The sequence below is a fragment of the Onychostruthus taczanowskii genome, unplaced genomic scaffold (assembly GCF_017590055.1).
Source record: "Onychostruthus taczanowskii isolate IOZ18803 unplaced genomic scaffold, ASM1759005v1 scaffold15, whole genome shotgun sequence".
NCBI classification, from domain to species: domain Eukaryota; kingdom Metazoa; phylum Chordata; class Aves; order Passeriformes; family Passeridae; genus Onychostruthus; species Onychostruthus taczanowskii.
The window spans coordinates 14325866-14340220 of NW_024498685.1; the positions used below are offsets into that span (position 1 = coordinate 14325866).

At 44.0% G+C, this 14355-nt stretch overlaps 1 protein-coding gene across 1 annotated transcript in view; it reads left to right on the forward strand.

Moving 5' to 3' along the window:
- The first annotated feature begins 10434 nt into the window (after positions 1-10434).
- The window catches only part of SOX5 (SRY-box transcription factor 5), a 282734-nt gene continuing 278813 nt past the window's right edge, over positions 10435-14355 (forward strand). Inside the window, exon 1 of the mRNA XM_041398803.1 lies at positions 10435-10497. Within this exon, the coding sequence (XP_041254737.1) occupies positions 10460-10497 (38 nt within the window). The 5' untranslated portion in view covers positions 10435-10459. The remainder of the gene's footprint in view (positions 10498-14355) is intronic.

Sequence of the window (14355 nt, forward strand, 5' to 3'; positions counted from 1 at the left end):
CTCCAAGCTGGTGAAAAACTTGATTTGCACAGCTCAGTGTTACAACTGTGGCATTGGAATAGGTGTGGCTTAAAACTGGAGGACAACAGGATTTTTTTTGTTATTATTGTTATTCATATTCTAGCTACAAATGTGGGAAAACCCCATCCAAAACAAGCACAATGTCTTGGATCTATTGAAGTTACACAGAAGAAGTTCAGATGTTTTCTAAAAGGCTGTCCCTGTCACATTTGGAAATATTCTTTCCCTATAATAAGTTCAGGTTTTCTTCCTTGCTATTGTAACACAGAATAATAGGTAAAAAGGGTAACAGGTTTGCTGAAAAACCAAATTATTTCCTAGTCATATTCAATTGTATAGGGCTTAAGAGGGAAATCTAACCTGTAGCCATTCTTTTGCAATATTAAGGACTGGCTACTGCCAAAGAAAAAAGTGAAGGAAAAGCAGATGCTAAACTCATCAAATGAAGAGCAGCAGAGCAGTGGGTAAAGCTGGACATACCAAAATGTGCAGCTGGAAATTGATGATGAGCTGAAATAGGGCTGCTAAGTTAATATGTATTCTTTCCTTTTAATATTGGCTTCTAACCTGTAAGGTTGGAGAAAGCCATTTTTCTGCTTCTCTTTAATTGAACAGTAGAATTGATGCTGAGAATTAGTCTAATGACTTTTCTTTCCTTACTTGATAAATTGGTTGAAATGGTAATAAAAAATAAAATTAGGAGACATATAGATGAGTGTTGTGATACAATGGCTATCCATCAGCATAGCTTTTGTAGAGAAAAAATAGGTATAAAGATAATTGCTTGAGCTTGTCAACAAATAATAAAATACAATCATTAGATTTTTTTCCCTTCAATGGCAGTTTTTGAAAAAGACCTCAACAAGGTGCTTGAATAGATTGACTTCTATATGAGGAAAAAAGACTTTTTAGAGAAAAGATAATAAAAATAGAAGTTTATTAAATAAAAGAAAGGGAGATCAGTTACTTTTTATTTTTTCAGCTACAAGAACGAGTCAGTCAATTGCAAACACACAAAATAGGAAACAGTCTTTTGTGTAACTTGTAATTTACATCTGGCTCAGAAGTAACACATATTTGGATTTATACACTTTTCTGAAGTAGTAAAGCAGTTAAAGCTGTCAGCAGGGGGTGAGGGACAGGAATAGGTTTCTCCCCTCGTCACAGAACACTTGTCCTGTCTGGGCCCCCCTTGTTTAAATACCTGGGAGATAAAATAATGGACAGCTGACTCTTGCTCTGATGCAGGCTGTACTCTGTGTCTGAGGCAGAGTCCTCACTTCAATTCAGTGGGGATTTTTTCAAACTAACAGGAGAAAAAATTGCTTTCACTGAGCGATGTACAGTTTTTGTCATGCAATGAAACACAAATCCTGGCAACGTCATGTCCTTGTGGCCCTGTGTGTCATGGCCCACGAATCACCCTAAAAGCTGGGATGTTTTCAGAGATTGTGGGCACAAGGCTCTGTGTGGCTGCTCCTGTGCCAAACGCCTGTCCTGGCTGCATACAGCAGGTTTTAACTTTGCAGTGGTGGGACCCTTCCTGAAAAATTTATGGCAAGTTGGAAAATAAATGAAAAAGTCAAGGCCAGTTAAAAAAAAACAAACAAAAAACTGAAGAAGAAGAAAGTTGCTGTCTCCTTCTCCTTTTGTTTTCCACCCAATTTGCACTTCTGGAAACACCTGCTGCCATTCTGTTGCTGGCTCAGAACAAGTTCCACCTGTGACATTGTCCCTGGTGAAAGCCCTGCCCAGAGTCTGAAGCACACTGCTCTCCAGAAAGGGCAGCAGCCACAGCTGCCAGGAGAAATGGGTGGCAGCACTGATCCTGTGGGGGAAAACGTTAAAAAGGTAAGCACAAATGTGATTTCATTTCTTGAAAAAGTGTTAAAAGGCTCTCTTATATCTGATGTGGTGGCATTACACTGTTTTGATGTTTTTCTCTGTGTGGCTCAGACTGTTAGCATTCAGAAGTTGCCTAATTTATTTTATTTTATTTATTGGATGGGGTCAGGCACTTTGTAAATTATGGACTGCACTCTCAGTGAATCAAAATATTTAGGTTGCTTGTGTGGTTCAATCCTTGGCATCGTGTCACTAATTACTTTAACACAACTCTGAAATAATGACAAAAAGAAAATGCATTCAAAAGAAAGAGAAATTAAACTTTGTGCAACAAAACAAAAGCCACATTCGAAACAGAAAATGTTATTGAAAGCAAAAAGTGGGTGACCAAATGTGCAGTCTGGATTCAGTACAACGTTACATGGCAAGAGAAGAGACACTCAGCTCTGGATCTTCTCCAGGCAGAGGAAAATTTATGACATAAATTTTCTTTGATAAACATTCCTGAGAAACTTCTTTGTGTTTTTATCTTAATGAATGCCTGTTTGTCTCAGTCCAGTGGTCTTTTTTTCTTTTTCTGTGTTTTTATATTCTTTTATATCTCCTTTCTGATTCTTTTATGTTCTGAATATACCTCAATGGCAAGTGTTGAAGATCTGTCTTACAAGCTAATTGGTGCTAGAAGGCAGTCAGCCTGTGCCTGGGCTGCATTAGGGCTTCTCAAGAGGGTCCCCAGATATTTGGATTTTCCCATATTTATGCTTCAGAACTCCGTGGCAGTATTTTCTGCCTTTTTCCCTGCACCAGGTACAGGAGCATTCCCAGGGGCCTTGAGCATTCTGTCCTGGCAATGTTTCTGTCCCAGGTAATGAGAGATGAGAAGCAAGAGTTAAGCCTCCATAGAAATAGCAATAACAAGCCATTGGTCTGCTTTATACCATACTTAGGTATTTATTTCTCTGTAATGGTGGCTGAATTGAAGTCTGTGTGCTGAAAGTAGGAGTTTAGATTTTTGCTCTTACTCAGAAGTGGAAAATCACTTATGAAACTTCATCAGAGCACTGTTAAAATAAATTAAGGGTTGCATATGCTTTTATAACTTTAAAAATGAGCTGTAGCTCTACAAACTCATTGATTGCTGATCACTGTTCAAGGTGTAAGATGGCAATGTGTTTTATATCTCCTTCCCTTGCATTTAATGTCATTAGAATCACTGCTTAATTTAGTTTGATCTTCACAGTGACTCGTATAACAAGTTAAATATCAATAGAATACATTTAATAAACACTGATTTGTATTTATCTTATCATAGACTGTATATATAATGTAGGGATCTCATGCATGGCATACTAGAAAGGAATATAGTTCCAAATTTGTTCTGAATTTGACATTTCAGTATTTCTATTTATGAAACATTTTCTAGATACCAGATACACGAGTCCTTATGATTATACAGGCTAAAAGAGAATAGAATAGATAAGGAGTTTACAGAATGTAGGAACGGTACCTCTTTTTGTGTTCTCTAATTGCAATTGCAGTCAAAACTGTAAACTGGTTCAGACAGAGGATATTTCTCACAAAAGGCCTAATTCTTCACTGTTCCTCCAGTAAAAAGTGATGCTAACCTAATGCTAATATTATTTGAAAGAACTTTATGTTGCTACCTTTCGTAATCCAGTGAAGCATACGAAAGGGAGGGGAGCCATGAATTAAACTCTGCTTGAGTCAGGCACACCTGCCAAGGGTTCAGTCTGGTTAGCTCAGGGTGGCTGCAGCTCCGTGCTAAAAGTGTCACAAGTGGCACTGCAAGGAAACCACTTCTAGCAAGGGAGCAGACAGTCGCTGTGCGTGGGTGTGGAGGATCTGGATGGCAAACACCAGGGCAAGCCTCATGACCACAAGAGGAAGGCTGGAATGCCTTCACAAAACACATTTCTGGCTGATGTGGACTATTCCAAACCCCCCCTGCACTTCTGGTTGCATGTTGCTTGATGATCCGTGTAAGCAAAGCTGTTTGTGTTAAACCCTTGTCCTTGGTGTACGTGCCAGAGCAGACCAGAGTGGAACAAGCAGTGGGATTAGAAATACAGAGACCAAACTGATGACTAACCTTGTGCAGTGGGTCAGTCAGAAGGAGAGACAGAATTGTCATTGGGGGAGTCCTCATAATAACCCTCACATTATTATGAGGATGTGGAGGGATAAGAATTGTGAGAGCCATGAAGAAAGGCCCAATGGGTCCAGCAGGGAGATCTCAATTTCAGTTTGAATCAACGGATTGATTCAATTCGGAATCAGCTCGACAATTATTGTCCACCATCGCAAATAGGCAAAAATTACAATTACAAATTTAAAAAGTTGTGTGTTTAGGATGCTCAGGCTCGGAAGCTGATGTTGCCTGTCAGGTGTTGATGCCTGCCAAGCCCTCCTCTGCAGGAGCAGCAGGGAGAAGGGAGTCCCTGCCCTGGCTGGCTCTGTGTGCGTGCTGGGTGTGGGGGCAGGCACTGCCACCCTCACAGCAGGCTGGGAATGGCACTGAGGGACAGCATTCCTGCTGGCACTGCTCCTGGACAGGCTGCAAGTGAACAGCCCTGACCCTCACAGGACCATCCCTGAGCAGCATGGGATGCTCCATGCCACGTAACTGCACTGGAAAAAGCACATTGAAAAAAAAAAAACTCAGAGCAATAGGCTCCTATTTTAGTAGCATTTCATGTTCAGAAACTTAATGAGGAACTGTAAATTTGAAATCCAGTTATCTTCTTCAATAATTTCAATCACAGTTCCTATCCATGGGTATGCTCTCTATTTTTATGACTTTTTTTTTTTTTAATGGTCCTGGTTTTGTTTAATTTTTTTTCCAAACTGCTTCTGTGCAGATCAAGGATATTAAGACAAGCAGTAAAGAGACCTTGTATACAAAAATAATAAAACAATAATAACCCCCAAAATAGAGGGGGTTGGGAGAGTGAGAGACCAACACACAACACAAAGCCAGGATTGTGCCACCTCACTAATATTTCTCAGTTTTAGAATTAAAAGTTACTCATTGCTAAAATAGACATGTAATTTAATTTTAAATGTGTTTATGTGTACTATTTTAATTTCTAAAAATCCCTACTTGTATTATGGTTTGAAAATATATTAATGTTGAGATTGCTTTACCCTGGCTGATTCAGAGTGGACAGGATAGAAGAGTGAGTTTCAACCTCCTTTAAAAAAATAAATAGGGACTTTATTGTAATATTCAGGGAAGTTTGAATTTGGATGAAGGTTCAGATTTCTTTCCAAGGGTAGCACCAGTCCTTTTTTACAGGGAGGGTTGCAGATGGTAGGGCCTTGCTAAAAGTGCAAGTGAATAATTGATAAATGAGGGCTTCCCACTTACAAATGAGATGGTTTTACTTTTCCTTGAAGAAATGCAGTAAATGAAAAAACTCTAAATAGCACAGAAATTTCAGTCCTCCAGCCCGCCTTCTCCTTCTCAGATTTTGCTACACTATATTCAGCACTCAGTTTTGCCAACACTGAACATGCCTGATGTGGCATTTACATTCTTTAAAAAAAGGCATAGATTAGTTTTATTTCTAAGAGTTAACTTCTCCTCTTGACACATGTACTTAATTCCCATTAATGGAAATGGCAGCTAGGCATGCACACTGGAAGGAAAAATCTGTTCCTGAGCATATGATCCAAACTGCATTGTAGCTAAACATTTCCATGCTCTGAAGCAAGCACTCATTATTTGCAAGATATTTTTCATAATGAATGCATCAGCCCCGCTCTATTCTCCCTCCACTCTCCCATAGTGTGGTGCAAAACACCCTTTCTCAGGAGCCTTACAGATTCATTCCTAATGCTGCAGTTGTTTTGAGTGTGTGCCTGAAAAAGAAAATCCATTTAGGATCTTCGGAGTTTTGCATATTTTCTGTGAGAATTTTCCAGTAAATCGTTCTGTGGAACATCTTACATTGCCTTGGACTTTGTAGGTCTCTATTATTAAAACCTACAGTGGAAATAACAAAACCCAAAAAGCTCTTTTTTCCCCCCCAGATCTTCCTTTGCCTGCAGGATCCATCAAAGGCACTAGACTGAAGTGATATCATTTAAGGATTAAAAAAAAAAATAATAATGCTTCATTTAATGTTTTCCTTCTTCCAATGTGCTTGTGTAAAGACTTGAGGATTCTGCCTGTGCAGTATTCCAGAGTTACAGGATTTCTAACTTGAGCTGGGTGGATAATTCATTTTTGGTTCACTTCTTGATCTGGAGAACCAGAATAGAAAAAAAAAAAAAAAATTAAGCACAAAATTTCTTATAGGAGTTTATGATTTCAATTGTGTCCCCTCATCCAAATGAAAATCAGAAGGTTTTTTTTTTTAGTTCAACCCAAATTGTCCTCTTTTACTTTTTTGTTTAGGCACCCCTTAAAGGAATCAAAGCAAGAGAAATGCAGTTTCACTGAATTGCTAGGGGACTAGTAAGAGGATTTTCATTTTTTTCATCAGTTAAAGACATTTGAACTTGTGTCTGAATTCTCAGTTTGAGAAGAAAGAGCTGTGAGCATTAAATGTGGATGCTGGAGGTTGCAAGTGGGTTTTGTAACTACCACCCACTCAGTAAAAAGGGCCACCAGAGCTTCCTGTTACTAGTCAAAAGTTTCAGACCCAGATAAAATTTCTTACGTTAAAAACTGGACAGTTGCATGTTATGGACATTTTCTTCTTTCTCAGTGGCTATTTATCTGAATTTCTCAGTTTTTCCAGTTTCTGGTGTGCTAGCAGACTTTGTGACATGTCCTGGCAATTTCTCAAAAGGAAGCTAAAAGTCAATATGAAAAGATTTTTAGAAGGGTTTCAAGATTCCCTCAAACCACTTAACTTGCCTTTTCTCCATCTTGCAATTGCAGCTGAACTTCTTATGAGAAAGTAATTTCATCAGCAAGTCTATACTTAACTGTCTATATTCCAGTAATATATATATATTATCCTTATAATCCAGTATAGGACAAGGATACTGTAATACCAAATTACTACAACAGCAACAGTCAGTTGGTTTTTTTCTCCTCTTTGGCCACCACTCCCCAGTCATCTGGGAGCAGGAGCTCAGTAGTTGCAGAAAACATAAAATGAAGGTTATGGGGAAGAAGGTACCTGAGCACAAAATGTATTGGGCTAATTGTAAACTAGGTTAAGTAAAAGAAGAGTTCATGTCAGAACCATTCAGGATCTCTATTTCCTTTCTTACTTCCATTTCCTCTCCCCTTCTCAGCTCTCCCTTCTGCTCAGATATCTTGGTTTTCTCTCCCACACTTTTATTTTTCTTTTTTCCCTCCTTTTCTTTCTGGCTCTTCCTCATCTAGCCCATGTCTTCTTCTGTAATTCCTGATGTTGATGGTGGTTGCTTTGGTTTCTAATCATACTAGCTGGGAGCCAGCAGACCAGGAGCCCCAGTGTGCCAGGAATAATCCCAGCTTGGGGGGGTGTGATCATTGTCCTGGAAAAGCTCAAGTGGGAAATGATATGGGAAAGGGGAAAACCCACGTGAACAGACAAAGGAAGGACATGGTGGAAGAAGGGCAGCTGGGGAGTGGAGCTGAGTTGGTAAAAGGACACGAGGTTAGAGCTCATGGAGCTAACATGCCAGACCATGGTATTCCTTTCTACCCAAATGCTCGGGATTTATACTTCTTCTCATAAAAGGTGCTCCTGATTTTCTTCCAGATGTGGCTTCTGTGCAGCTTCACTCTGTAAACCTCTCCCAGGGCCAGGTGTGAGGGGGAGCAATAGAAACAGGGGAAGCAAAGCAGGAGCTGGGACAGAAGGAACAGCATTTATGGATGGGCAGTGGTGCATCAAGGGGAAAATGAAACACCAAGAAGAGGGCCCCTACAGAATGGGGATACAGAAATGAAGCATGTTTTAAACAAAAGAGTAAAAGTAAAAAAATCTGTGGGGAAAAAAGCTCAAATATACATATATATTAAAAAATATATTTGCATGTTTCAGCAGCATAAGGGCTGTTGTGGACTGTGAGGCATGTGGGGTCTTTGTTTTTCATCCTTTTGCTGGAGTTGGCTAACTGCGTCAACTTGGGCAAGCTACTAAGCCTGCCTGCATCTCACTTTCCTTATTTGAGGCCAAATTCTCTTACTAAGTAGCCTCCTACTCCACACAGAGATTTGCTGATTTGAATGGAGCCCCTGCAGAGTGAGATACTTTTCAATACAAATAAAGTTTTGGAATCGGCCCTAATTATATTTATTACCTGCAGAGGAGTAATGTGATACTTAACGTGGTTTGAGACCCTCAGATGAAAGAGAAAGTATTTGCAATTGTTCTTTTTAATCATCTGCTGCCTTTTCAAAGTCTACTTCATGGCTGTCCTAAAAGGGATAGCCACTAAAAAACAAATGAAAAATCCGTGTAGATATTAACAGGTTTGTCAGGCTCGCATGAATGGACCTCTGTGGAAAATATTATTAGCTGGGGGCTGCCGAAGGGAGGTGGTTGAGCCTGCCCCGCGGTGAGGAGCCAGGAGATCTCGCTGGTGCCAGGAGCTGGCGGATTTTGGAGGGCTGGGGCTGCCCGTGCCCATCCCCTTTGTGCCGGGGCTGGGCTGGCGCTGTGTGCCGCGCTCCGACAAGCTGGGATGGGCTCTCTCCTGGGGATGAAAGCCCCGATCCCAGCTGGCAGTGCCTTTACACCAACCCTGGACTGACTGCCCTCTGCACCAGCCTGCTGCTTTCTAGCATATGCACCGCCAGCGAAAAGCAGCAAATTAAACAGTCTAGCTGTTGGATATTAAAAATAATAAGCTTTTCTATTTGGCGTTTTTCTTAAGCCAGCGGGCATGGAAATGTTGAAAGTTTTATGGATGCTCCGTGCAAATATGTGTATATATTTGAAAAAGTAAACTTGCTATCTCCGTGCCACTGGGAGGCAGGGATGAGAGGGGTGGCAATGCGGGCTGTGGGGTCGAAACCACGTGCGTTTTAAAGGCCCTTAATGCTGTCCAGCTGCAGATGAAAGCGGGGGGAAGAGAGAAAAGAATTAGGGCAGGAGAACTGGAAAGAACGGGGTATAGATACGTGGTCCTGTGTGGGTGTGAGCGCACGTGTGTGCGGAAGAACAGGGCGCCCAATTCTTTTTCTCTTTTTTTTTTTCCCTTTCCCCTCCCGCCCCTCGCAGCGAGTTCAGCGCCAGGCCGGACCCGGGCGGACTGTCGCTGGCACGGCAGCCCCGGCCGATCCCCGGGCTCGGACGGGAACTGCTGGATTTGTTTCCCCGCGGCGCCCAGGGATGCGCCCGTGCCCGGGCCGGGCTGCGGGGGCTGCCGGCGGCTCGGGGGCCCGGTGCCCGCCTGCCTTCCCCGCGTGGCAGATTTTTATCTGGGTAACCGGAGAGCGGCCGGGGCTGCGCTCCGCCAGGCAGCTCAGGGGCTCTGCGGCCGCGCCTCGGCCACCTTGTTATCAGCGATGGTCTGGGCAGGGAACCCAGAGGGAGCCCGAGCCGGGGACTTCTGCTCGCCCCGAGAGTGGGGAGGGGAAAAAGGGGGGTGTGATTAAACAGAAAACGAGAAAAGCCCCGACAGATGAACGGAAAGTTTATTTTTTGTTGTTGTTTGAACATCCGTGTGAGCGCCCGCTGTTTTGGCATGTGGCTACCTTTTCCCTCGCACACAACAGGGCTGTCTGATGGAGTTTGGAGCTGAGGAAACTTTGGGTTTGTTGCCAGGACGGTTCGCAGCACTTTGTGGAAAGCAAGAGCTAACAGTGAGACCGACAGAGTGAGTGACAAGTTGTTTACAGGTTTCCTTGAAGGGGCCTCTGCTATATTTCAATCTGTCAAAGTTGCTTTTCTTCCCTCAGAACAATGCCTGATTGTTGTGCGGGTGATTTTTTTTTTTTCCTTCCCCTACCCAAAGAGGGAGAGAGAAAGAGGGAGAGAGAAAGAGGGAGACCGGGAAGGGTGGGGGGAAAGGAATGAAAATTCTTCGGAGCACAAATGCCTTTGGTAACATTTTTATGTGTTTAATCTCTTCTCCCCTATTTCAACTCCGAGAGTTGATAACTGTTTCAATTTAATCAGTCTGCTCTTGTTTTATCTTCTTTCTCCACTGATCTTCCTCAGCGCAGGGGATTTGCTCCTGGTTTGCCGCTTTAGGTGCATTGTCGGACTGCTTTTTGTTATTTTCCCCTCCTCCCCCCCCCGCCCCCNCCCCCTCCCCTTTATCCCCTCCACCCCTCCACGTTTTTTTTTTAGGACATTGAAGGAGTTGACTTTTCCCGTTTGGCGGCGGCGGGCGAGCAGAAGTGAAAGGGAAGGCCAGGCCCCCGGAGGTCGCGCAGCGCGGCGCGGCGGGGGGAGCTGCGCGCTGCGAGCGCGGCGGGCGCGCTGCCCCTTTAAGAGACTGGTCAAGGAGTCCTCGCTCAGAGCGAGCGAGCCGGGAGGGAGGGAGGGAGAGGGAGGGAGGGAGAGAGCGAGCGAGAGAGAAAATCAATCGGTTTAGAAGGTTTGGACTCACTTGACAGGTTCAGTTGGAGGCGACCATAGGTGGCTGCTGTGACAAAGGGAAATTGTGCTTTTCCAGCATGCTAACTGACCCTGATTTACCTCAGGAGTTTGAAAGGTGAGTCGAGTTGTTGCGGCGGGGGTGTGTGTATGCGTGCGGGGGTGTCTCTTCTCTTATTTTTTTTCTTTTTTCTTTTTTTTTTTTTTTCCATTCTGCTCCGTGCTTTGTTTGTTATTGCACTATTATTTCCATTATTATTATTTTTTTTCCTAATTTCTCCTGTCGGCGCGCGGATGGGCAGCGGGCGCACGGAGCCGCGGGGACGGGCGCGCAACTCCGGCAGGAGGCCGGGCGGGGAGGCGCTGCCCCGGCGCCGTGCCGCTGACCGAGCCCCCGGCTTTGTTCCGGGGCCGCAGAGCCTGCCGTGCCCTCCTCCTGCACACCCTCCGCCAGCCCGGCCCGGCCGCCGAGCCGCCCGCGGAGCCCCCGCGGAGCGGCCCGAGGATGCCCGGCGGCGGCCAGGCTCCCGGGCATCTTCCAACTTCCAGCCCCGGGCTCCCGTCAAACTTGGGAAGGCGCTCTGCCGAGCACATGACCTTTTGTTGATCTAGCAGGAGCTATTATTTTTTAGGCGAGTTAGCATCCCAGCCCTCCGTCAGGAGAACATCTTTCTGCCTGAGGAGAGAGGTGGCGGGGTTGGGGGGGGGAACCCAAAGGGAAAAAGAAAGGGAAAAAGTGAAACTCTTGCCTCCCAAGTTTTGGCCGTCGCCTCTCCCGCGGAGTGTCAAGAGCCGGGTCTGGGTATGACGAGCGGGCTTTAGCTGTGACGTAGGTGTGCCCGTCTCCCCCTGCCCGAAACAGGAGCCTTCCCTGCTTGGAATCAAGCTTTTGCTGTCACTGGTGGTGGCTTGTGACCTCGGAGAGTTCAGTCCTTATTTCATACGATCTGCTTCTGCTGAGATGTTTGGAAGCGTTTGCTCAGGCTCTGGTGCGTCCGTGCGTGGATGGTCCCGCATCCCTCCCCTCCGGCTTCTTCTTTAAGGGTTATTAATAGCCCCTGGTGCGGCTGCAGTAAACAATCCAAACTTTCATTTCGAAGCAGTAAATGAAAGAATGCCAGGATGCGCGTTACTGAGGTTTTTCTCATCTTCGTGAAAGCTACCTCCTGTATAAACATTTGGTTGTATCTGACTATGCAATACAAGCTAGGTGCTAGACCAGCTGGTTAAAAATATGCTAAGTCAAGCTGTTCATCGTTCAAACCTACTGAATTTGATAGTAAAGGCATAGAAAAGAAGGCAAGATAAAAAACATTTTAAGTGGGCTGAGGAACACGCATGCAAAGGAAGGACAGGAAAGAACGCTTGAATTAAAAGACCGGAGAAAATTAAAATTTGGAAATGCAGAAAAGAACTAGTTTAACACTTTCAGTCCTTGTTCTGAAACTAGAACGCTTCCTCACTAGAAAGTGAAATGGGCTAGGTTGCTCTACTCCAAGGTTGTCTTTAATGCAATTAATTTCCCAGACTTGGAATACTTTTCCTTTGGTTTGTTAGCATTGCAATAATAGGACAAAATTGGTTTTGTTCACGTGCGCTGCATTAACTTAGTTCAGCTACCTGAGGAAACTGTCACTGTTTCTGATGTCAGGTTTGATCTGGCATCGTGCTCATGTATTTGTCTTTTTCATGCAATCGATAGATTCAAGTATTTCATGTGCCTCACTAAGTTTACACATAGAAATTTATAAGCGAGGGATTTTGCTTATTCTTTGAACTTTGTGATGAACACAATGCTTGTAAACTCTCTGAAGCAGAAATAAGTCCTTTCATTTTCCTGCTGGGGCATTTTTTTTCTTTAGCTGAAGTCTCTCTGCATTATAAATATAGATATTTATATAAATTTTATATATAAACAAGTCATTTGGGACAACCATCATCCTTAGAATGAGCTTCTCTACTCCCTTCTTTTTTTCTTTTTTCTTTTTTTTTTTTTTTTTGCCCCTAGGCACACGTTTCATTTTCAGAGATCCCAGCTTTGCTCTTGTAAACATTCTAGTTAAATAATCAATACGCTGCTCTCCTTTTGCCATGCAGATAATGGCAAGCAGTAGAAATGGGAAGCAATAAAATTGAACCTCAGGACGTGCAATTTTTTTGAAATTTCTTTTTTTTTTTTTTTTCAACAATTTTCCCTCTGCAGTTGAAATTGGAGGATAGAGACCAGTATCTTTGTTAATGATTACCGTTTGTTTACACTGTGTGTGTTTGACTACAGTCACACACACACAGAGCCAGGCACTGTCCCTGTCATGCGAGTGTGTTTGTCAGGGAGCAGCCACGAGGACACACTTCTTCCTGCCCGGGGATCCTCGGAGCACAGACGCCTGCAGAGCTGGCGTGCGTGTGCACGATGCACAGATCATTGTTTTCTAGATGTTTGTGGCAGGTTCTTTTCTTGGATTCTCAGTCAGCACGGTCCTTGGAGCGCATTTCTGCAGTCGCCTGGGGTCCAGCTTGTCATATCAGCGTGTCCCACTTCAGTTCTCTCACTATTTCCCGTCTCCCACTGCTCGCTTTGAAACTTGAACGGCAGATGACAAGGAGGTAAAGATTTGTCAGGCAAAGTTGTTTGCAGCTCAGATCTCGGAGCATCCGTGTGTCTCTCAGGAGCTCGCTCCTCTCTCCCCGTTGCCTTTCCTGGGAGGTGTCGGTGGATCTCGGTGAACTGCAAACACTTGAGAAACTTTCAGTCGCCCCAGCTGAAGAGAGCTGAATTCAGGGGGGCTTCTCTTCCGTGTCTGTGGCCATCAGCAGGGGGAATTTACGGTACGCACTTGGAATGAAAATGATCCGCAGGATCAGACAAATAAACGCTCGTTAGTGCATTCAGCATCACTGGTAAATTGCAGTAGGTTTTGTGAATTAACGTGTATCGTTAACTACCGTGTCAAAATTGTGAGGATTTTCGTCCTTCCCTGAGAAGTTGCTTGCACGCCTTTATTTCTGTTTGTGGTTGTGGAGCTGCCTGATTGAGAGGAGCATCAGAATGCGTACGGTGAGGGGGATGATGTTTGCAGCAACATCGTGGGGAGATATTGTAACTGGAATGCACTCCGTGTGTTTCCCAGGGAAGGGGTAACTTCTGGGATGTGCTGTGTGAGTGCCTGTGGCACCCTGCATTGGCTCTAAAGGTCTTGGAAAGAAAAAGTCTTTTGTTGTTTGGTTTTTTCTCTCTCGCCTTTTTTTTTTTCCCCCTTTTTTTAAGTTGGGTCATTATACTTAAATATAACAAGTCCGGCCACAATAGAAGGAAAGTTTACTTCACTGAGGATAAGGTAGAGACAATGCAGCCAGAACCGTCGCGGACAGCTGGGAAATTTACAGAATGATAAAAACTCAGAAATGCCCAACATAAAGTTTTAATGTCTTAATAAAACCTGATTAATGAAAAATAGATAAAGTGACTGCTTAACAATATCCCTAGTGTACGGAATGTTCTTTAACCCAAATTAATGACCGCATATTTACATTTCTCTGTAGGCTGAGAGAGAGGCTATGCTAGGCATCCAGACAGAGTGACATCCTTTCTCTTCTTCGTTGTTTCCTTTACTTTTTTTGGTCTTTATTTTCAACATGCCCGTGGAAGGTGAAGTGGTATGCGGTGCTCGTAGAGGGACGGGTGGGTTAGTGCCTCTGTGGGAGAAAAAGGCAGAGCTGGGAAAGACAAAAGGCGTGGATGGGAGCGGTGGGGATGGGGACAGTGGAACAAGTTCAGCGGTGGCAGTCACCGGTGGCGTGCTCTCGGAACGTTCCCCGTGCTGGGGAATAGCTTGGAGAAGGGAGAGGCTCAAGGATGTAAAGCAAGCCTCTGCTGGGAGGAAAAAAATATACTTAGCTGCTTTACTGCTGCACTGCACGAGTCATTTCAGACTCCCACTGAATTTATTTTGGGGTTGTACCAACGCTGTCAAAT